We start from the raw sequence: 23925 nt of genomic DNA on the forward strand, positions 1-23925 counted from the left end.
ATCATCAGGTTAATGGCGGCCAGAATCCACCTTATTACACGGTGCTACGTTCAAGACGACAGACAATTTCTAAATCGTCGCCGAGTTACAAATTCACTGAACCAAAAACTATGAAGTCAGGTTAGGCATTGGGATAAACTAAGATAGAGACACGTAGATCAGAAGACGACTTGTGAATACGCCGAAGGGTTTACAAATTAAAATTAAATCTCTTCTTTAGAACCAGGTTGTGTAACCTAACCGATAACATTCCGCTGATAATTTAAATAACGTACCGTATCACCAAAACATTGTATTTTATTTGTACGTAAATTCTACGAAATGATGACTCAATTTTAAAACAGAATTATGAAGAAATATTGATCTAAGCAGCCTTAAGTCTACGGCGCGTTCCAACATCGTGATCTCGTGTGTCCGTGTTTTTCCAGTAAACGTCGAGACCCTGCGACGAACCGACCCTCCATCCAGAAAACGTCTGACGAATTAATTGAATAAGAAACAATTACGTCCTAAAAACAATACGCATGTAAGAGGGCCTACAATTCAAAGTGAAACGCGCTTAAGTCTAACTGCCCGTATTTTTATTCCTCAAACGTCGCACAAACAGTCTTGAGAACCAACGAGTATGTTAAAATCAAATACCCAGTGTTTTGCGTATCAGAGAACAGCCTCTCATGTCTCGCGAACCACTGTTTTATAACCGCCACGAAGCTTACCTTTACCATTTAAATCCGTGCAGTAACTGTATTTATGGATCTGTATGACCCTCACAGTAAACAGCGATCATTCTCTGGATGTCCGTTGTGTTTTCTTGGAGGTACGGACTGGATGTTTAACTTACACACACTCACAAGAGTTAGTGGAATTTTATCGTCTTAAACGACGGTTTCTTGAGAATTTGACGAAGAAAAATGTTACTGTTTCATCGTAATCTTAAATCGGGTGACGACTAAAAAGCACCCAATGGGACGTTGAGTTTGGACCACCCATACAGCGTGTTGCGTCCAAAATTCATACATTGGTCTACAAGGTGAAACGTGGTGCATAGACAGACAGACAGACACACTGAAAGACTGCCATTGTGCATTCACATTACGTACCCAGTTCAAAGTCACTCATAAAAATAACCTTTAACATAACAAATGCTGACCAGCCGGTAAAGAAGCTGGCATTGTTATCTCAGATGATTTTGCAGGTAAAATATAATTAGATTCAGACGACGTTTTCATTACTTTATCGTGAAGCTGGTACAAAGACAGGATGAATGCAGTAACACACTTCCTCATCCGCTATTAAATCAACCGATTTGCTCTTAAGACGCGGCAATTTTTCGCGCCTGGGGGTGATGGCCACGGACCCTAAGAACAGCTGATATTAAAAGTATCTTAAAAACTGAGTGTACCGGTAAGCATATTTTATTCGTAATCTTTTATTTAGACACTTCATGACATTAAATTTGACCTAAGCAATTCCTGTAGACTATCATATTGGGTTTGCCACGGTGGTCTAGCGGTCAGAACGCTGGCCTTGTAATCCTGGGGTCCCGGGTTCAATTCCCGGCGGTGCCCGAATTTATAACTTGTGTTGGGCAAGGCCGTGGTCTAGGCAACACGGAGTTTTCCTCCGTGGCATCCCAACAATTACTCCATTCACACACAGAAGAAGGCAATGGCAAACCACTTCTGGATCATCTGCCAAAAACGTATATGAACAGGTCCCAGTCCGAGAAGAGGATGGAAGGATCCTGTTCATATGGACCTGTCGTCAGACAGAACACTAAATAAAAAAATAAAAATCATATTGGCGGAACAACAAAATCTGCCCTAAAGAATGCTCTCAGTATTTCCTGAACCTGTTATATAATACAGGTGCTTAGGATGCGAGAAATTTAAAAAAAAAAAAACTGTAAACCACTCGCTATGACAATGACGATATAATATATTTAATCTTTAATGTTGTATCCTCTTTAAATCTCATTGTGAACTATATGTACCATCTGTGTTAACACTTACTAACTCAGCGTTTTACTAACAGAGTGTATTTATAGGTTTCTTATGATTCTCAGAGCAAACAGCAATCATTTCCTTAATGATCGTTGTCATGGAGACACCTTGTGTTTTATTTGTGGTAGGGACTGAATGCTTAAATATTATATAGACGTGCTTATTCCTTCAAACTTTTCACAGCGAACAAATGCCGATATCGTATCGAATTACGTCTTTAAGTATGTCTCGATTCTCGAGAAGACCTCGTCAGAAATTAAAGTTTCTAAGGCAGACGTGAAAAACTTTGCCCGTCTTTTATATGCTCCTGTGTGTAGACTATACGCCTATCTAATCCCTACCCTGAATCTAAGGACCGTGTCAACAGTTGGAGGTCGTGTGGCGATGGACGAAGTTTCTCGGCGAGGGATAAGATGATTAGTCAGTATGACGAGGCAGTAACACGCGCGACCTTCTCGAAGTCCTAATAGGATCCGTCGGACATTAAGTTTCGTAAAGGTTTTGTTTAAACATAAATCCACACGCATTTTCAAGGCGGGATAATGGGATGCTGCAGACAGATTGGACACAATGCCACAAGAATTTCACATGATTTGCCTTCCGCGACAAACCTTTCGCTATAGCCACCCACTGCGCGCAAGGACTTAAAAAGTCTGTCTCCCTGTGTGTCTGGTGCGCCGCGCGCATAAAAATATACCAAACCATCCCTGTGCCTGTTATTTACCAAAACGTAAAAAAAAAGGCAGAATTCCAGTATTGGGCTTCTGTGTTGTAACACCGCGTTCACTTGTAGGTAGTAACCAACGTTTCTCAGGAACATACCGCCTCTATCTTCAGGGCTGAAGACTGGGAAATATATCTCCCCGAAACGTTGGTATTTACCCACAAGTCCGCGCGGCATTACAACCCAGAAGATCAACGCCGGCATGTTCACAGCCTTGAAAACCTCAAATCTCGTTGGAGATGAATCACAAGTTTTTTTTCATCATAATTCCGCTCCTCTGGTAAAATATTTCGATAAGTTGTATCAGGGGAAGCGAAGGGTGTTGGTCGCCTGGGACGGCGTCAGGTCGACGGAAGGACAGAAGACGCTCGCACACGAAGATTTGCAAGTCGAGGACCTCGTGCGATTGTCTCATTTCTTACGATCAAGGTCTGATAACTAGAATTTTTCGGCGTAGTGACACGAACCCTCGTGGAGCCAGCAGCCCACGACGAACAATGAGAACGAGACCGAACGCGGCCTTAGAGTCTCGTAGAAACTACCCTACGTTTCAGGACCTTCCGAACGGATGCAGGAAGAGTTTATTGGTTAGTCGTCTTTGAGGAGATAATCCGTGTTTACACTGAGAACATGTAAATGCAGTGTTAATGATTGTTAAATTAGATGGTACATATAGTTACCGCTGGTATTTAAAGGGTAAAGGAGATTCTTTCTACACGGAACACTACCTTATAGCTGTAGAAACTCTATCGCATAGACCAGTGGTATTCAACCTTTTTTGTTCGCGTACCCCCAGATATAATTTCTCTTCAACTTTGTACCCCCAAAGTTGTTGGTGTATAATTTAAGTTATACATAGTATATAATCTACATCTAAAATAAATTAAATAAATTACATTACTCATTATTCAGTGTTTATCATAAAATATATTTTTTTTAAATTTCACGTACCCCCTAAGATGTCTTCGCGTACCCCCAGATATAATTTCTCTTCAACTATGTACCCCCAAAGTTGTTGGTGTATAATTCAAATTATACGTAGTATATAATCTACATCTAAAATAAATTAAATAAATTACATTACTCATTATTCAGTGTTTATCATAAAATATATTTTTTTTAAATTTCACGTACCCCCTAAGATGTCTTCGCGTACCCCCAGATATAATTTCTCTTCAACTATGTACCCCCAAAGTTGTTGGTGTATAATTCAAATTATACGTAGTATATAATCTACATCTAAAATAAATTAAATAAATTACATTACTCATTATTCAGTGTTTATCATAAAATATATTTTTTTTAAAATTTCACGTACCCCCTAAGATGTCTTCGCGTACCCCCAGATATAATTTCTCTTCAACTATGTACCCCCAAAGTTGTTGGTGTATAATTCAAATTATACGTAGTATATAATCTACATCTAAAATAAATTAAATAAATTACATTACTGATTATTCAGTGTTTATCATAAAATATATTTTTTTTAAATTTCACGTACCCCCTAAGATGTCTTCGCGTACCCCCAGATATAATTTCTCTTCAACTATGTACCCCCAAAGTTGTTGGTGTATAATTCAAATTATACGTAGTATATAATCTACATCTAAAATAAATTAAATAAATTACATTACTGATTACTCAGTGTTTATCATAATTTTTTTTTTAAATTTCACGTACCCTCTAAATGTCTTCGCGTACCCCAGGTTGAACACCACTGGCATAGATAACCTGCTTGTTTTCAATATTCCCACCGTACATTACGGGAACCAGGATCTTTCTATTTGTCTTTTAAAATAACAGGATCACGCACATTGCTTCTAATGACACACAAGAAGAAATCTTTTTGACATGTCCACTTTTGATATAAAATGTGGTAATCACCGCAGAGGAATGAAGCCTCAGATCGCATTAACAGGCAATTAAGGACAATTATTGCGATAGGTCTAGAGGCACGTACGGAACTTCAAATGAATTCCGGTGGAGTACGACGGTTTGCTTTTTGCCTCTAAGTCATCCTCAGCTGCCGTGGTATTTATTATTCCACATACTTCCCCCTCCTGCCTGCCCCGGACACATTGAACCCTGCTGTCAATTTCCCTTTGCTTACAGAAATCAGCTCAGCTCAGCTCAAACCACCGAGCAATTTACCCGAATCCGTCCCGTTCGAGTCTCGCATGTGACACACGGCCACACTGTCCTGTCTTCCAGTTTCAAACTTTATAGCCCTGAAGATAGAGGCAGTATGTCGCTGCGAAACGTTGGTATCTACCTACACGGCGTTATACCCCTCAAGACCAACATCATGGCCGTGAGAACCTCAAATCTCAAACGACTATACTAATAAATTTTTACGTGGGTTTACTTGGTGTCTCCGTTGGAATGTTAGATCAGCGTTACCAACCCCCATTAACAAAACACTTTTCTGCCTCGTTCTGGGCTACATAAGTTCTGTTTTCGGAACAAGATTCAAGAAAGGGTAACTAATCTCAGAAGCATCCTTTGAACACACTACGGTTCAAAGCAAAACTTGCTTAAAGAAATTATTGTTAAAGCAGGTGGTACATATACTTACCACTGGGATGTTACAGGGTTAAGCCGAACAGCTGACTGATCCTGATAAATGCAACAAGAATAATAAAAAATCTACCGACTCCTGCACTGATTGAGTTTTGGATTAAAACAAAACTTACATCACAAATCGAAGAAGGTTGTGGGTTTGATACTCGGCATGTGAAGTAAATTGTCTCCGAAACAGATTAATGTGCGCTATCTGTTCATTTGACTTCATGTACATTCTGCAGACTACGCGGGTTTTAATATCTGGGGTGTTCTGAGAAACTTTAGATGGATTGACTAAGCTGCTTTGTTCGTTTACACGAATGCCCGCGATCATCAGAAACTTATTTTCTGATATAATCCATATTTCTTCCCACACAATTTTAAGTTGACAGTGATTATTAAAAAACATCAGAAGTAAAATATAATAATTTACAAGTACGAATTTTGTAATTAATTGTAATCTCGTGATAAGTGTCACAATCAGAAGCCGAGTTTATTAGCATTCGTGTTCATGTCTGTAGACGAAACAGTCCCATCTTATTATCTTGCATGTTTGATACTGAAACAGATTTCTTGGAAGACTTCAATAGAATTGTACAATATGTTATGTCATTTAGAAATCAGAACTTTGCAGCGTAAGCTTGCACGAAATGATTCTGCAAGTAAGTAGGGCAAACCAAAATGGAATATCTTCATCGCATTTCCCTTTAAAACACAGTGGTAAATATATATACCGTATACTTTAACAATTTTCCCCACATTTTTATGGATTTCGTGTGATTCTTGGAATAAACAGCGATTATTTCCTTAATCACCGTTAACCAACTTATCTTCGTAATGGTGAAGAGTTGTGTTTTCTTTGCGGTACGGACTGGATATTTAAATGTTATTTAGACAAACAAAAGCTCGTGTAAGTATCTTAAGATTTCAGTCCGTACCGCAAAGAAGACACTATTCTTCACCATTACTAAATTAATTGTTAACGCTGCTTAAGGAAATAATCGCTGTTTACACTGACAATCATTATTTTATTTAGTGTTCTGTCTGACGACAGGTCCATATGAACAGGATCCTTCCATCCTTTTCTCGGACTGGGACCTGTTCATATACGTTCTTGGCAGATGATCCAGAAGTGGTTTGCCATTGCCTTGTTCTGTGTGTGAATGGAGTAATTGTTGGGATGCCACGGAGGAAAACTCCGTGTTGCCTAGACCACGGCCTTGCCCAACACATGACAATCATACGAAAAACAAAATATAAAATGCAGCGTTACTGATTATTAAAGCAGGTGGTACGTATAGTTACCACTGTATCTTAAAGAATTAATTGTCTGCGAACAAATTGACTTTCTGATTGTGCATTCCGTTCCGTAACACTTAACTAAAAACATAATGAAACACTATATTGAACAAAGTACATATTGAGAAACTGCTGGTCGCTCAGCTAACCAGAAAATTACTCGCCTTACACGTCTTCACTAGAGCCTACTAAAAGTTGCCATACCGAGCCAGATTAATCCAGTCCATCCCATCTATTCGTGGTCTTCCGAGCAGTCTCTTTCCTTCAGGCTTTCCAGTCAAAATGTTGTAGGCCCTCATGCATGCCACATGCCCTGCCAATCTCGTCCTCTTTGGTGCAGGGTTTTAAATTAGAATTCCAGTATAATATTTGGCTGGAAGGCGATTTCCTGGACTAGTTTGGAACCTGAGACCTTCCAAATAAAGAATAGGTAGTTGTAATCTCAGTAGGATGGGGGTTTCGCGGGAGGAGTTACACTGAACATGGCGGAAATGCGTAATTACTGTAGGTCACTTCGTATCGTTACGATGGTCAGAACAAGAATTTCTGGAGCGAAGTGGAAATGACCCTGGGACAGAATGCGATAGTCGGACATGTAGCACGCATTGGAGAGACGAGAAATGCGGACAACATAAGCAGGAAAGTTTGACGGGAGATCTAAGGATAATTGGGAGGATAATATTAAAACGTAACGGGTACATTAAATAGCTATTGTCTGAGGGTGTGGTGGATTGGATTCATGTGGATCTCGGGTGAAATTAGTGGCTGGCTGAGAGGAACGAGCAGCAGTTGTAGTGGATTGAACCGGCTCACAACCGTCAGAAGTTCGGAAGCTGTTACGTGCCGAGGAGCGCATGTCAGCCTCGCCTCGTCACGCGGCCTGTGAATGAAGTCGCATTGTGCTAGGTCGTGGAAGTCGCCACTCTTCATTGAATCGCGCGTTCAGTCCGGATGAATCACCTGTCACCTGGTGCGCACTCTATTGATCGCCATGAACGTGGAATGCGGGTACGCACGTACTGGCATCTCTCCTTCGCACACCTCGCAACGAACCGCGATATTTCAGTCGGCTACGCGCGGGGGGATGACCGGTCTTCGGATCCTGACAGAGGCAGGAATCATCTTCGTCACTGCCTCGAACCCCGCTCGTGGAGCCACATATCCCCCACGACAGTCGATCCTTGAAAAAATTCGACCTCTCGCATTTCGGGAAACGCACATATCAAGAGCGTATCAGAATTGGGTACTACGGAGAATATTCGGACCCAAGAGAGAACGTAACTGGGGAAAATTACATGACTAGGAACTTCAAAAATTTCTACAATTTACCAAGTATTATTAAGATAATAACATGAAGAGGTGGGCAGCTCATGGTAGCGCGAATAGTGGAAATGAATGAGAACAAATTTTGGTTTCGGGTAGACGAAGGCAGAGTAAGGTTAAAATGGAGCATGTAGATTGGATTACTCTGGCCCTCGTAGCTGAATGGTCCGCTGAGTGAACTACAGTACTGGTCCTACATGTTTCATAAGAGGTGAGGGATTTTCTTAACCAACTGAGCTACTGTCAGTTTCTCAACAGGGTCCATACTCCGTAGAGTTATTTATTTACGTTTAAATTGGAATAAATTGATGTGGGCAACTTCTCCGACACTTATGGCATGCAGGTTAGCCTATACCTGAAGGCGTTTCACTCCTGTCTTTCGAACTCAGGCTGCACAGCCAACACGCGCTCCTCTCTGCCCAGAAATGGTTCAGGCGAGAAAAGTTGTGTTTATTCAGACACGTCATTTCATGAAGCAGATCTGTTTACTTTAACGAAAGCAGCCAGGAGTCTCAAAGCCTGGCAAAATCACTAATCAGCGTGTCTCACCCGAAGCGGAAATCGGTACATTACTTCTCGTACACTGATGTTTCTTGCAAATATTTCAGTTTTGATTGGTTTATAAGTTATTAAACGATTATGAATGTATCAAAACAGGGTCCATTGGGGGGGAGTCCTTTCCTTTCAATAAAGAGCGGGAAACTTAACGAGGACTATAGCCAATAGTACAGACCTCTTTTGCCTTTAAGCAAGTACAATAGAATACAGTCGCAGCCACGGTGGTCTAGCGGTTAGAACGCTGGCCTTGTAATCCTGGGGTCTCGGGTTCGATTCCCGGCGGTGCCCGAATTTATAACTTGTGTTGGGCAAGGCCGTGGTCTAGGCAACACGTAGTTTTCCTCCGTGGCATTCCAACAATTACTCCATTCACACACAGAAGAAGGCAATGGCAAACCACTTCTGGATCATCTGCCAAGAACGTATATGAACAGGCCCCAGTCCGAGAAAAGGATGGAAGGATCCTGTTCATATGGACCTGTCGTCAGACAGAACACTGAATAAAAAATAAATAGAATACAGTAACCCGGGAACATTACATTATGTCCCGTCTGAATTTCAAGGTGGCAAATGGTGAGAACTCTCGGCCGTCACTTCAAGGCGCGGTGGCTTCAGGATGTGACATGTTTGTTTGCTATGCAAGTAACGTCACGATACTTAAGAAGTTGTGTTGAGGGGGGGAGGGGGAGGATTCATGCCGAACTGTACGGCGGAAGAAAAAGGTCCAGCGAAATCCTACATTCTGTGCTAGCTGCAGAGTGTCCGGGTAAATAATACGTTGTGGTCATCTTCACCCACAGAAACTCGAAGCAGACAGGTTCTTATCCAGGTGAGATTACCGGGAACAGTTTTTCCTGGGTTAAACCGGCCGAATCGTGAAGCTGACAAAGTTAAGATTGCATAGAAATATGATTGTTTACCACAAGGAACTTGATCTCTTAGTGACGAACGCGTTTTGATTCTGTCCTGTTGCAGGATTCCACGAGGCTCTCTTTGTGTGCGCGTGTTTACTGACTTTGATCCGTGTTCCGTCGGCCATGTCTGCACCGACGTCTCGCCATGGCAGTCTGGACCAGGAGCGCATGAATTCGCACCCGAAATGGATCAACCCCTGCGGACTCGGGGCCAGCGACGATTTCGACAGTGAGCTGGACAGCGTTCCGCGCCTCAGCGACAATGAACTGCTGTCCTCCATCATCGTGGCTGCCAAAGGTGCGCTGATGCACGCCGAGCGCTTCAAGGAGAACTACGTAAGTACACTGAGCGATTCCAGCTTCCTGTTGCTCGGTTTAATTCTCACACATCTAAATTAAATTTAAGAATTCGGTCCGTACCGCGAAGAAAACACTTCACTTCACCGTTACATAGATCAACTGGTTAACGCTGTTTAAGGAAATAATCGCTTGCTAGTTTTAGGTTTACATAATTTTGAAACAAATTAAAAATACGGACAGAAGGACAACGCGTTCTATTTAATGAACTACTCGCATTGGCCGGAACGTAAGAAACTTTCCTGTGAAAAAAAAAAGTAGCAACGTTAAGAATCTTGAATATAATGACTTTACTGCATCATTCATTGTATTAAAACGGAATTAATTGATGTTAAATTATGGTGTCCGCCGGTGACACGATTTTTATACCAGTTTTGTCGACAATCTCTCACGTTCAGCTCGAAAAAAAGGAAACTGGTCCTTCGGAACCCTAAACTTTCGCAATCGCCCGAGGCGCGACATTCCTGTGGCCCGCTGCATCGTATGCCGTCAGTTTTCAATTCTATTTCCATTTGGGCTCGAACCAAGGCCAAGACGTGACGAGCTAAAAACAAAAGACAGTGAGAGGGATTTCCCCACTAGCATGTCGTCCACGAGACGAGTGGCAGAGAAACGGAAGAACAAAGGAGCATGAAGCTATCAAGTTCCTCTTATTGACCATCGCATTACGACAGTAACGACAGTCACCCAGTCCGGGGCTTGTCAGAAGTTTAAATTAGCGACACGGCTTGATATGACGACAACTTACAGTGGTTACTCAACCCAAGTATAACGTAGGCATTAGGTAAACAATTCTCTCGATACTCGCCGTAAATCTTATTCCTACCCGAACGTCGCAGTTTATACTTCTGTGGCTCACCTGCAGGGTAGAACAGTAGGTTGACTCCTTCCCAACCCTTGTAGTTGAAACAGGTTCGACAAATACAGAATGTCCCACGTAACTCGAAACCCGCCCGTGGGACGGCTATGTTCTGCGCTGTCGCGGCGGGTTCCACGTTAAATTGGACACTTTATACGAGGCGCGTCCCAAAAGTAAGTTTCCCTGGGGCCGTTTACAGAAACAAAACATAATTTCATGGAAATATTTATTGCAACAGATACAGCAAGTGTCCAGCTATTTTTCAACATATTCGCCACCGGAATTGAGACATTTGTCATACCGTGGGACCAACTTTTGAATACCTGTGTCGTAGAAGTCTGCCGCCTGGGATTGGAACCACTGTGTGACAACCATCTCCGCCTCTCTGTCATTCTCAAAACGCTGACGCTGACCGGACAGGAATTTCTTAAGGTGTAGGAAAAGATGGAAATCACTGGGAGCGAGGTCCGGGCTGTAGGGTGAATGATTAAACACCTCCCAGCTGAACTCCTGCAGGAGACTTGCTGTCCGTCGAGCCGTGTGCGGCCTAGCGTTATCACTGACCGCACTTCACAGTCGGCGGGAGCTGGAATAAGAACCTCCATCTTCAACAGCTGCAACGATGCTACTGTGAGAACGCGGGAAGTTCCGTTAGTGCATGCGCCATGCTACGTCATTGCTCTATCACGTACGCACAGTCGCTTCGCGCAATATAAGGTTTGCTAGCTGTGGGACGAGTGGGAAACTTACTTTTGGGACGCGCCTCGTATAACCAAAGAATCGATCAATATGTAGCGATATGAGGGTTTAAGGTGAAAATTGACGTCAATTCTACACGTCATTATTTCATACTATGGACGGATGGACAGTCGGTAATTTAACATTGTATCAACTACAAACGATTATTTAACGTAGTTTGGTGTGAGAGAATTGTGTTGGGGTAAATTTACATTGACTGAAATTGTCAAGACGTATTTAAAAGCACAATCCCAGCATTTGCCTGGAGGGACTGAGGAAAACTTGAAGTAACTCGGTGAGGGTAAGGGATGTCCCGGCTAAAATTGACACTGGATACAGGACATAAGCCTTACCCCTTAATCGGTACTTTGCCGTGTGGGCCTTCGGTCCCAGGTAGGATGCGGTGGAAATGTACAGAAGGAAATGTTAAGGAAGGAGCCGGATATGACGACAGAGAAACTGTCAGCGTGTTGTACGGAAAAGCACGCAAGTCCTTCCTCCCGTGACAATAAGCGATTGAAGAAGCCGACATGTAGTGAAGCCGGTAATACAGGTAACTGGTTTCCCGGTCCACAAGTCGCAGCCTTTAAAAGAATTATTTCTGGCGTTGAAAATGACGAACAGATTCTGAAACTGTTATATCAATAAAAGTTTGCGAAAACAAGTCTCTTGCGTGGGTGATGTTTATTGCCCGTATTACACAGGTGTGGATCTGCAGAAACCGCCCACAGTTCTCTTTTATGTCGCCGATTGTGTTACGTGATGTTGACGCCTCACTCTGTGTGAAACTAAAGTACCTTTGTCAGGAGACCAGCCAAGTTGATCAGAATTGAAGCCCCGACTTATTTCCGAGGGTATGATAACATGTTGCTCGATTGGGGCTGTCGCAAACCTCGAGATGCGATGACAGTGCCACGATCGTCACGCGGAAATGAACCCCTATCTCCGCGGTAAGAATCCATCGCCTAGCCGCGTGAGGCTGTCACAGACATGCATTAACATATTCTTCTTTTAGTGGTCTTCGCTTCGGGCCTTGAACAGTGGTAGCCCCCAACTATTTACCTGAGACACGACTCGTGTCTTGCATGGATAATGTCAGAGGAAGGAAACCGAAAGTTAGGCGTGTGGGCTGGCTAATGGGAAGCGACTCGGACAACTTCCGTTTCACAGCGAATAAAAGGTAGTAGAAATTAAGACGAACCACCGTGTTACAGGGTGTCTATTCATCTGATGTCCGTTTACAACTCTGAAATACGTCAATATATGATGGCCATTGGTTTCGTTGACGAAACCTTAATAAAGGAGGGTAATTGTGACCGAACACGGCCTACCTAAAGAAACCTGAATAAAACCACGAAATGACTTCGGTCAGTCAACCGAATTCAAACCGGAAATTTTCAGTTTTCAAACCAGGAATGTTGAACACGAAAAATCCAGTCCGTACCTCGAAGAGAACACTTCACTTCACCGTCACAAAGATCAACTGGTTAACGCTGTTTAAGGAAATAATCGCTGTTTATTTTGAGAATCATACGAAACTCATAAATACATTCTGTACCTAAAATGCATAGTTAGTTATTATTAAAGCAGGTATTGGATTAAGATTACGTATTTATAGGGTCTATACGTACATGGAGCGAGGTCCTTCTTCAGTTCTTCAACTATTCAATAATTCCTAGACTGTTAAAGATCCTTAAGGTTCATTACCGTGTTCACAAAAGCCAGAAGGAAATTGAGTTATTTGGAGAAGATATTTTTACAAATGTGTACAGAAGTCGTACTCTTTTACACTTTCTCGTGCGGTCAGTTATAGGAGGAACATCTTGAGACGAGGTGTAAGAGATGCACTGAAACTTCAACAAGAGAACAAACAAACAAACAAGTCGCTGGGCATGATAGAACAGTGTGGATGGAATTTGCAATGCTGGTGAGAGGAAGCATGTCAGGTGGACCACGGCGGGCGTCAGACTGTCTGCTGAAGTCTTGCTCGCCAAGGTCGGCCAATCACAGCGCAGTGACAGACTTCCTGCTTCTTCAATTTGAATCAGATGAGCTTTAAGCTGGTCTCGCGCTCGCAGGTAGTCTAACTCGTTTCTGACATTTCTTAAACGAGTCAGGTATACAGAAAAATCTCCAGCGTCTCAATTCAACATACACAATGAAATGATTCAGTCTTGTGGTATTAAAAATTCTTTCGCCCTTTTGCGGCACTTCTACAGAACGGAAACTTCGACCTCGAGCAAAGCACGAATTCGCTGTCGTTATGGAAACAAAAGGTTCATTACCGCAATTTAAAAATCATGCGATTTCACTGGGCTTCACATTCTGTTATCTCTGTTATGTAAGGTCCGTTTTAATATTATCTTATTTATTTGTGGTTTATTTAACGACGCTATCAGAAGCCGAGATGAAAACACAATCGAATGACAGGATATCGAAGCTGTGGTGACCTTATTAAAGGTACTATAGCGGTATTCACTTGGAGTGACTGAGGAAAACCATATAAAACATCAGCCACGATAGACGGTCTGCATCCTGATGATAATGATGATGGAGGCCGACGAGTTCTCACTTCGTATAAGCTATTTCAGTAGACTCTTATGCTGGGTACTGCCCACTGTCCCACGTATGGTAGGTTTTATACACACGACGTTTCGGGAGTTGGGCTCTACTCCATTTTACTGCAGGGAAAATGTCAACGGCTTTGGTCGACATCTTGAACTTTTTAGTGCTATGGGGTGTTTAATGATGACCGTTCTTCTGAAGACTGGCTTACAAAACATTCACGTAATGTCATGTAAGCTTATTATATAAAAAAAGGTTGTAACTCCGAAGTGAAAGATGGATTAAAGTAGTAATAGATGTCTATAAATAACATGAAAGCTGCCAATAAACAAGAGACTAAGAAGAAAGAATCCTTTCATCGGAGGGTGTTTCAGGTTTATTCCGGAGCAGACAGAAACTTGTGGCATTCATACCAGGAACGGATTCACCCTCAAGAGGCGTCACTCGTCACTTGTCAGTGGAATAGTAGCAGGCGGGCAATGAGGAGTGTTTGGCTTTTACACTGACTTCAGAGTGTGTCAGAGTAACATTGGCGTCAATGTGAAATTATCATCGAACCAGGATGTGTGCAATGACCTTCAAAAAATAAATAAACCTTAAAGAACACATAAAGGTACTTAAAAAAAAAAAAGACGAGTTCTGCCCTTTCGAATAAAAGTGTTGAACAACTAAATTACGTTATGAATAAATAAATAAATAAATAAAACGATTTTAACAATGCTTGTGTGCCATGGGAGTAACAAAGCTCCCGGATGTGACTCCGCGGTGTTTACGTATTTGAAATATGCTTTGGAACATCTGGCGAAGTTCGGACGTGATCTATAATGCCTGTTAAGCAGATGAATGCTGTGGATGACCGCGCAGGTGCGGTTTTCACTGTCTTATCACATCGACAGTCACTGCTCTAGAATTGAAGCATTTCGGGGGGTGGGGGGGGGCCTCTCCCACGCAGCCTGCCTCCAAACAAGGAAGTGTGAATGCGCTCCATCAGCGACTGGAATTTTTCCTACCGTTCCAGGCAGGGGTCGTGTTTCGCAGTGACCGAGGTCTGTTCACATGGGGAGTGGCTTTGGGGCAGGGAACTTTGCTGAAGCTGTGATGCGCGATGGGCCGAGGAACTTAAAACTTCTTCCACGACGAACATTTTCGCTGGGGAGACCAAATATCTGTCCACGGGTACCGGGGGCCTCTTCTCCTAGAGAAACAACGTCCGGGGAGCGTAACTGACGACTCAGAATCTTGGATAGTTGGAATTTATGAAAAGCGTCTTTCGTACAAGTTTGGTATTTGGACAACTTCAGCATTTTTTTTTTTACCTGCAGTCATGAATAATTGGAAAATCTAAACACACGTAGTCACAAAAAAAGTATCCCGTAAGCCTCAAAACCTCTCAACAGCATTACCATGGCAACGGTTATAACAGAACAATACAAGTAATGATTTCAACCAGCCAACATTTGTCTATTGTATTTGGAGACTATATCCGGATTTGGAACCGGAGGTGTGATGATTCCGGGTGAAAGACAAACATCTTCGCTGAAACGTGTGTGGGAAAATACCGAACAGGTGAGATAATAGTGAACTCCGCGATTATTTCAGCCGGTACGTCACACGTCGTGACATCAGAAACTTAAGACGAGGGGAGGCGTCAGGACGAGGTTTCGCAGCTGCAGTTCGCATTTCGAAAAACGTCTAACCAAATACGCTTTTCGAAACCGCTAGTAGATGCTGATATATCGTATTTGTTATGTTATCGTACTAAGAGGGAAGAATATACATCACAGCGAACTCCATTACATAGGATTCTTCTTTAGAAGCTAATGGTGCTCCAAAGATGGTTCACAAATCCGATGGTCCAAACCGCGTTCACATTATCCCACCACTGGACCCTGGGTTTCGTATGATTCTCACTTTAAACAGCGATTATTTCCTTAAACAGCGTTAACAAATTGATCTTTGTAATGGTGAAGTGTTGTGTTTTCTTCGCGGTACGGACTAAATTCTTAAATATTATTTAGACGAGCTTCGTGCTTCAAAGGGTTAACCAGCTGATTTTCGTAATGGTGAATTGTAGTGTTTTCTTCGCGGTACGGACATAATTCTCAAATATTATTTACGCAAACCACGGTTTCAAAGGGGTTAATCTTTAGGCATTTAGAAACAGGGCTGGAAGATAAGTCGCTTCGATCAGATAGTGCTACAGAGTTCTCTGTTTGGACTTAATTTGCAAGAGATTTCTCCAGTAGCACGGTTGAAATGTTCTGCGACAATTGATATTGTTCTCTCGTTGGGAAGAGTGCAGTGGGCGCTAATTAACATGGCGTGATGCGTGGTCTTGCGTGAGACTGTGGTACACGTCAGAGACCATAATGGGTCTGCCTGCCCGCAACCTAGCAGCCACACACAGCACACATCAGCGGCGGATTTAGACTTCCGTCCCACAGCACCCGAGGATCGTGTATCCTTTCAAGTTAAGTCAATAGTCAGAGGCATCTTATTTCGACGTGGAACTTTTCGATACCAGTTACGTGCGTTCCCGACCCACGAAATGACGAATCGGCTTCAAAGAACACACAAGCCGTCTCCATGACAACGAGAAATTGGTTAGTCCTGTATGGAACCCACGAGCACACTGTGCGGATAAATTTTAATTCAGGTGGTACTATACCATACCACAGTGTTTCAAGAGGTTGTACGATCAGTTGGTCCACACTGCACCACGTGTCCACACATGCAATTGGCATGGTTTCTGATGTACGTATAATTTTACTAAAGAAATCATGACTGCCCTTGTGAACAAAGTAGTGAGCTTTCGGGAATTTCTTGACTAGCTGAGTGATTATCAGTTTCTCTGCTGTGAAGATCCTTCGGGTTACGGAACCATTTTAATCCAGTCCACATGCCCTAAGCGTATTTACTTAAGATTCGTTTTAATATTATCTCATCCACGCATAGTGTCTTCGACGTAGTCTGCCCCTTCAGGGTCTCCGGCTAAAACTTCGTACGGAATTCCCATACATTGCGTTCATGCAATATGCCCCACTCATATCATCTTTGATTTAATAATCAGGTGATTTTGTAAAAATAAGTTTTCTGTAGGTCCTGTTGGCTTATCGAGAAGTCATCTCTTGTTCCGCCACTGCTCACCTACACTGCTTACGGCACAAAGCCATCTTGCCGATAATTGCCGACATGTGCCACTACTACCCATTACCAGAACATTTAACTTGCTACATCAATAATCATGCCCGCCATTTGTAACTCACACTGTGTGTCTGCCTTGCCATTGGTATCAACACTTTACGTCAAAGCCTTAATAGAAACCAATCAGATACACCTAAAAAAACGTATTTCCTTTGGTCAGACAAATTATAAATTCGTTTGTTTGGTGAAAAATCTTACGTCCATAACAATTTATAATGTCCAAGTCGGTCTTGAGGGTTGTTATGCTGTTTGATCTTGTAGACAGATGCCATCGTTTTGGAGGAAAATATTGCCTTCATCTTCGAGACTCCTGCCTGAAGATCGAGGCAGCGTGTTCCTCGAAAAGTTGATGAAGATGTCTTGTGTTTTATTCGATGTACGGATCGAATCTTTAAATATTATTCTGGTGTGATTCATGCTTCAAAGTGTAGAAATGTTCTGTGAAGTGTTCCATGAATTTTAACGTGAACGCTGGCCTTGTAATCCTGGGGTCTCGGGTTCGATTCCCGGCGGTGCCCGAATTTATAACTTGTGTTGGGCAAGGCCGTGGTCTAGGCAACACGGAGTTTTCCTCCGTGGCATCCCAACAATTACTCCATTCACACACAGAAGAAGGCAATGGCAAACCACTTCTGGATCATCTGCCAAGAACGTATATGAACAGGTCCCAGTCCGAGAAAAGGATGGAAGGATCCTGTTCATATGGACCTGTCCTCAGACAGAACACTAAATAATAATAATAATATGATGACGTATTAGTCTTGGTCATAGACATTTAAATTTCGTTGCATTTTCAGAGGATTTATCATCATCTTAAACGTACCCTGTTACTTCTTAAGAAAGGCGTATGGGAGAATGGAATTATACCTCCGCTGTTTCTTGAAGTCGGCGCTAGATTGAGGAGAGTGGTTAGCTTCACGCTCCGGCCGTTTTATCTCAAGCAAATAACCTGTGTGCTAGGGCGTGGATAAGAGCCTGGGTGGTCCCGACGTTGCGGCAGGAATAAAGCTTTTTTTATACGTGATATGAAATTATAGATCTCGTTGTGGGTGAGACATCGGGTTGCTTGTGTTTGATTATTTGAAAGTCATGGTTTCGAGGCCCTGTTCTTTAAGTTTGTTCGAGTAGCTGTCGAGAATTAGAGACATAATACGGCAGTCGATGTTTTTGCAAATTAGCGTGTCTGTGATCCTATTAGTCGGCAGAGCGCCCGGTACAAAGTAAACACACTGCCAGCGATTTAAACCTGCCAGAAGTTAACAAAACAAAATAGAAATGCTGCTAATATAGAAATTGTTACTAGTAATTTCAGTCAATTGTCTTGAGGGCGGGGAAGATCTTGTTGGAATAAGTGTTCAATCACAAATCACAACAAGACAACGACAGCAGGCGGTGAGAAGTGATCACCACAAAGTGGTTAGAAGAGAAGAAAACACAGCTCTGTGTGGCCTTGTGGAAGTAAGGTACGAGCTGGCTCTAATTACGCACGGCCCGAAACACCGGTCGAATAAAAAAGTGTGTGGAGTGCTGGACCAGCCTGCAGTCCTCTTGTCCGCGGTTTTAATGAGGGCTTCTCACACACACGAGATGCTGCGGCAGGGGACTCCGTCACAGCACAACTCGTTTCTACTGGCGTGTCCTACCGTGCCTTCTGGAAAACGTACATCACGAAATTCCCCGGAATCAGCGACTGTATTGTTGGTGTAAGAATACTACCTTGGGCACTGTACATTGTCTAAAGCATATTTGGTATAAGCGACGTTTCGGCAGAAAGCTCTCATTTGTCTTTGGGCGATTTTAATTATACTGACATATTTCTTACATAATGAAGTTAGAAAATCTGTCAGTATAATGACAGGCAGTCAGTTACCAGCGGGTGGCAGGAGGACTGATTCAAGACACTGCAGTGCACTGGTCGCCGTCCAACACACCATCTGAAACGTCGGCAAACTTCTACTGTAGCATTCTTATAAAAATCATGTCTCACTTCAGTTCAGTTGTATTTCTTTATCTGTGGATTATTTAACGAAGTTATTTCAAATAATAATATGATTAATAAATTATGGGAAAGGGTTATGAAGGGAGCGCTCATGGCCTAATTTAAACCACTAACCCGGAACTCGTTTGTGGGTCGATATTTGAACCCCGGTCCTCCCGAATACGAAGGAATGCTAACCATTCGCCGTGACGTTTCGTACAGAATATCTCAGCTGCGTTGTATGACCCATTTCCTATGTATATATGATGTAGGCGAAAAGCATCTCTGAAACGTCGGTGAGGTTCTTCAAGACAACACGAAGAGGATGGCAAATCCGATTCTACTCCGTCATTACTTTCCCGCCATATGCACGCACGCACCGTGCTTAAAAACACATTACAGCGTCATCACATAAGGGACATATTACAGAACCACGGATGAATAAGAATTGGAACCAAATGTTGTTCTACGTTCTTAATGTATTGCAGTTGTCGGTCACAAGGTTATAATGTTTACCGACTGAGCACTCTATCCTATTCCTTACATCTGTACTAGCGCGCAAATCGCCTGTCTTCTGATTTACGGCATCCAGTCCCAATCACACAAAAGATAAAACAATCAATAAATTGCATAATTATTTAACTTAAATTTATGATTCCCTCTGTACAAAAATCTCGAAATGGTGAAGGAGGATTGGGTTAGTTTTGCATTTAAGATTTCAGTCCGTACCGCGAAGAAAACACCACATTTCGCCATTACGAAAATCAGCTGGTTAACCCTTTGAAGCCGAAGCTCGTCTTCATAATATTTACGAATCCAGACCGTACCGCGAAGAAAACACTACACTTCACCATTACGAAAATCAGCTGGTTAACGCTGTTTAAGGAAATAATCTCTGTTTGCAGTGCGAATCATACGAGACACATAAATACAAAAATGCAGAGTTACTGAATGTTTAAAGCAAGTTGTACAAAGTTACCACTGGGCTTTAAAAAAAGTTAAGAACACTTTACGTGTGTTGAGATATAGAAGGCGGAACATTTGTTGACCATCTGAGAGGCTATCGAGGGCTGTGATGTGAAAGATTAGCTCCGTGTGACTTCTTCCTCTTCCCAAAGATGAAAATTCAGCTAAAGGGAAGGAGATTTGAGATGATAGAAGAGATTCAGGCAGAATCGCAGATGGTGCTTGACAGGCTGACAAAGAAAGATTTCCAGGGATGCTTCCAGGCTTGGCAGCGGCGCTGGGATCGTTGTGTTCACTCCCAGGGGAACTATTTCGAGGGTGATGGATGAATTTAATACCTGAGAGAAGTGTACGGGTTTTTATAGGCGCAGTCTTGAAACTTTCCGATCGCACCTCGTATATCGTTAAACAATCCCAGTAGTTGATATAACGTCACTCTATAACCAACCTTACATGGACGTAAACTCGTAACACATTTCACAAGTAGCATTAGTCAGTACCGATATGACAATTCCACCTGCTGGCACTGAGAAAAAAAACACGTGTTTCTAAAAGCCGAGCTTCAAGATGAAAGACGATGTTTTGGTATGGAATGTAATTATTTTCTCTGTGTGACCTACAGTGGAAGCTATGATTCCATAACTCCCTTTAGCGTTCTTCATAACATCGCTTCAGATTCTTCGAATGGCTTGCGTTTTACGTAGAAATCAATTTGCATATTATACCGCGTATTCCCCCACCTATTGACACTGCATCCTGTTGGAAATCAAGGTGAAGGCTGGACTATAGCACAAAGCCACTAAGACAGTCTGATCACCTGATGATCGAGGCAGTACGCACCTCTGAAACGTCGGTCAATTACTACGAGACTACACGGGGCATTCTCATAGAAAGCTGTCGTCTTCATATTAAAGCTTCATTTTAATATCATCTCATCTACGTTTAGGTCTTCGGAGTGATCTTCCTTCAGGCTTTCACAACCAAAATTTTGTATGCATCTTTCATGTCCCTATACTATTATTCTTGATGCATCTATTATTGTAAAGCCAGTTTAATCAGTGAATCTACCATGGATTGGTGATGTAGCTTGGATGGGAGAATTTTTTTATTTAGTGTTCTGTCTGACGACAGGTCCATATGAACAGGATCCTTCCATCCTTTTCTCGGACTGGGACCTGTTCATATACGTTCTTGGCAGATGATCCAGAAGTGGTTTGCCATTGCCTTCTTCTGTGTGTGAATGGAGTAATTGTTGGGATGCCACGGAGGAAAACTCCGTGTTGCCTAGACCACGGCCTTGCCCAACACAAGTTATAAATTCGGGCACCGCCGGGAATCGAACCCGAGACCCCAGGATTACAAGGCCAGCGTTCTAACCGCTAGACCACCTCATGTTATTATTATTTAGTGTTCTGTCTGACGACAGGTCCATATGAACAGGATCCTTCCATCCTTTTCTCGGACTGGGACCTGTTCATATACGTTCTTGGCAGATGATCCAGAAGTGGTTTGCCATTGCCTTCTTCTGTGTGTGAATGGAGTAATTGTTGGGATGCCACGGAGGAAAACTCCGTGTTGCCTAGACCACGGCCTTGCCCAACACAAGTTATAAATTCGGGCACCGCCGGGAATCGAACCCGAGACCCCAGGATTACAAGGCCAGCGTTCTAACCGCTAGACCACCTCATGTTATTATTATTTAGTGTTCTGTCTGACGACAGGTCCATATGAACAGGATCCTTCCATCCTTTTCTCGGACTGGGACCTGTTCATATACGTTCTTGGCAGATGATCCAGAAGTGGTTTGCCATTGCCTTCTTCTGTGTGTGAATGGAGTAATTGTTGGGATGCCACGGAGGAAAACTCCGTGTTGCCTAGACCACCGTGGCGGTTATGAGAGGAAAAACAAAATCAGAATTCTGGTGAATAAATACTTAAAAAAAATTGAGCACGCAAAGAACTAGGAAGGAAACCAGAGTATTATATTTGTTCATCTGTTTCACGTCCGCGCACTATATAGACTCGCTGTGCAGTGTTGCAGACCCTGACGCCCGCCCACAGACCTTCAACTGTTTTATTTCGTGATGATATGACGATGATAATAGGAAAACAGAAATAAAACATCACATTGCGTCCCTAGCATTACAATTTAACTTCACTAGTTCAACCAATCATTGGTTAATTGGATAACACACAATGCGACACTTAATCCTTATAAAGTTTATTTATATTCTCACGACGAGAGGGAGACACCTGTAAAGCAAATCTAAGGCGGTTTCTTGCGCGTTTCGACATGAAAATATAAAAAAAATAATTTTCGATTACCTGATACCTGTAATTATTACATCAGCGACAAATAATGACGGTGCGATGTGCTGATCCCCCACACCTGGAGAGTCTTACAGCTTGCCAGAAAGATTTAGTACGTGAAAATTTATTGTAATTGTGTTACGATCATTACAATCGCACGTGACAAAACGATTCGGTCAGCGTTACAGGTGTTTTGAGAATTTCTGTACTCGCCCTCAACAGCACAGCGTTAAAAAGAACGGTGATTATGAAATGTGAAATAGGAAAGAAGCGATAGCGAGCGACCGAGCATTCGTATAGAGGGAATGAGGAAAATCATGTTCAATTGAGTTAGATGGATTTTTATTTATTTATTTTATTTAGTGTTCTGTCTGACGACAGGTCCATATGAACAGGATCCTTCCATCCTTTTCTCGGACTGGGACCTGTTCATATACGTTCTTGGCAGATGATCCAGAAGTGGTTTGCCATTGCCTTCTTCTGTGTGTGAATGGAGTAATTGTTGGGATGCCACGGAGGAAAACTCCGTGTTGCCTAGACCACGGCCTTGCCCAACACAAGTTATAAATTCGGGCACCGCCGGGAATCGAACCCGAGACCCCCAGGATTACAAAGCCAGCGTCCTAACCGCTACACCACCGTGGCGGGGTGTTAGATGGATAGCGTCTATAAAGGAATCAAAGGACAATTGGCTTAATAACACTGACGAGACAGAATCCCAATGAGACTAAACTTTTCCATTGGCAGTCGCACAGTTTTAACGAAGTCCTGTCCTGTGAAATCATCCTATTGTGCGTGTGTGTGTGTCAACACTCAGGAAATTAAGACGGCAATTTGAATATTACACACACTAAACGGGAGTCCGTACTGGGAAAGACGAGTGAATCAGTTAGTACAGTCACGCGGGTCGCGTTTTGAATGCACTAATGGGGGCCGGTATATCTCATCTTCGTTGATTTCAAAGTGTAATTGCTGTACAGAATAATTCAGGACGCCTGATTTTCTTAAAAACAACTTCTCTTCAGTGTTTTCTACATTTGCAATTTCGCGCTAACAGTTCAGCAGTGATGATTTAGCTCTTTAAAGGACATTGGTAACTATATGTACCACCTACTTTAGCATTCATTAACTCTGCATTTTTCCCACAGAATGTATGGGAGAGAGAGAAAGAGGAAATTGGTTGAGGGGAGAAGTGAGAGACACTTCGATTTCATCTTTTAGTTAGAAGGTCCCCAGGCAATGCCCGCTCGTCCTTCTGTTAAGGATAAAGTAAGAGTGAAGACGTTAATGCGATAATTGGCAGAGAAGACGGAATTTTGAAATTTTGTATTAGCGAGAGCTGAGGCTATTAATTTGGGAAGAATGTATGGGGTTTACTGTAAACAGCGTTAACCAGTTGATGTTTTCTTCGCGGTACGGACTGAATTCTTTTATTTAAACGAGCTTCGGTTTCAAAAGCTTTACAGGTAACACAACAACAACGCTATTTCGACTGTAGGGGTTAAAAAGTGTCGTGATTTGATTATGGAAACAAAAGAATTTGGAAAACGGCGCGTTCATACATT

The 23925-nt window shown here is 42.5% G+C and overlaps 2 protein-coding genes across 3 annotated transcripts in view; one reads left to right on the top strand and one right to left on the bottom strand.

Annotated features, from left to right (window-relative positions):
• Positions 1-23925, bottom strand: part of LOC110837680 (fucose mutarotase) — a 220189-nt gene that overhangs the window by 92897 nt on the left and 103367 nt on the right. The window lies entirely within an intron of this gene.
• Positions 1-23925, top strand: part of LOC110837681 (uncharacterized) — a 43366-nt gene that overhangs the window by 12167 nt on the left and 7274 nt on the right. For both annotated transcript variants that reach the window (XM_087344643.1, XM_022080091.2), the window contains one exon: positions 9445-9719. In XM_087344643.1, the coding sequence (XP_087200769.1) occupies positions 9445-9719 (275 nt within the window). The remainder of the gene's footprint in view (positions 1-9444; positions 9720-23925) is intronic.

This window comes from Zootermopsis nevadensis, unplaced genomic scaffold (assembly GCF_977971745.1).
Source record: "Zootermopsis nevadensis isolate Lab colony 2312 unplaced genomic scaffold, Znev_1.0 Znev_ptg000008l, whole genome shotgun sequence".
In the NCBI taxonomy this organism is placed as follows: domain Eukaryota; kingdom Metazoa; phylum Arthropoda; class Insecta; order Blattodea; family Termopsidae; genus Zootermopsis; species Zootermopsis nevadensis.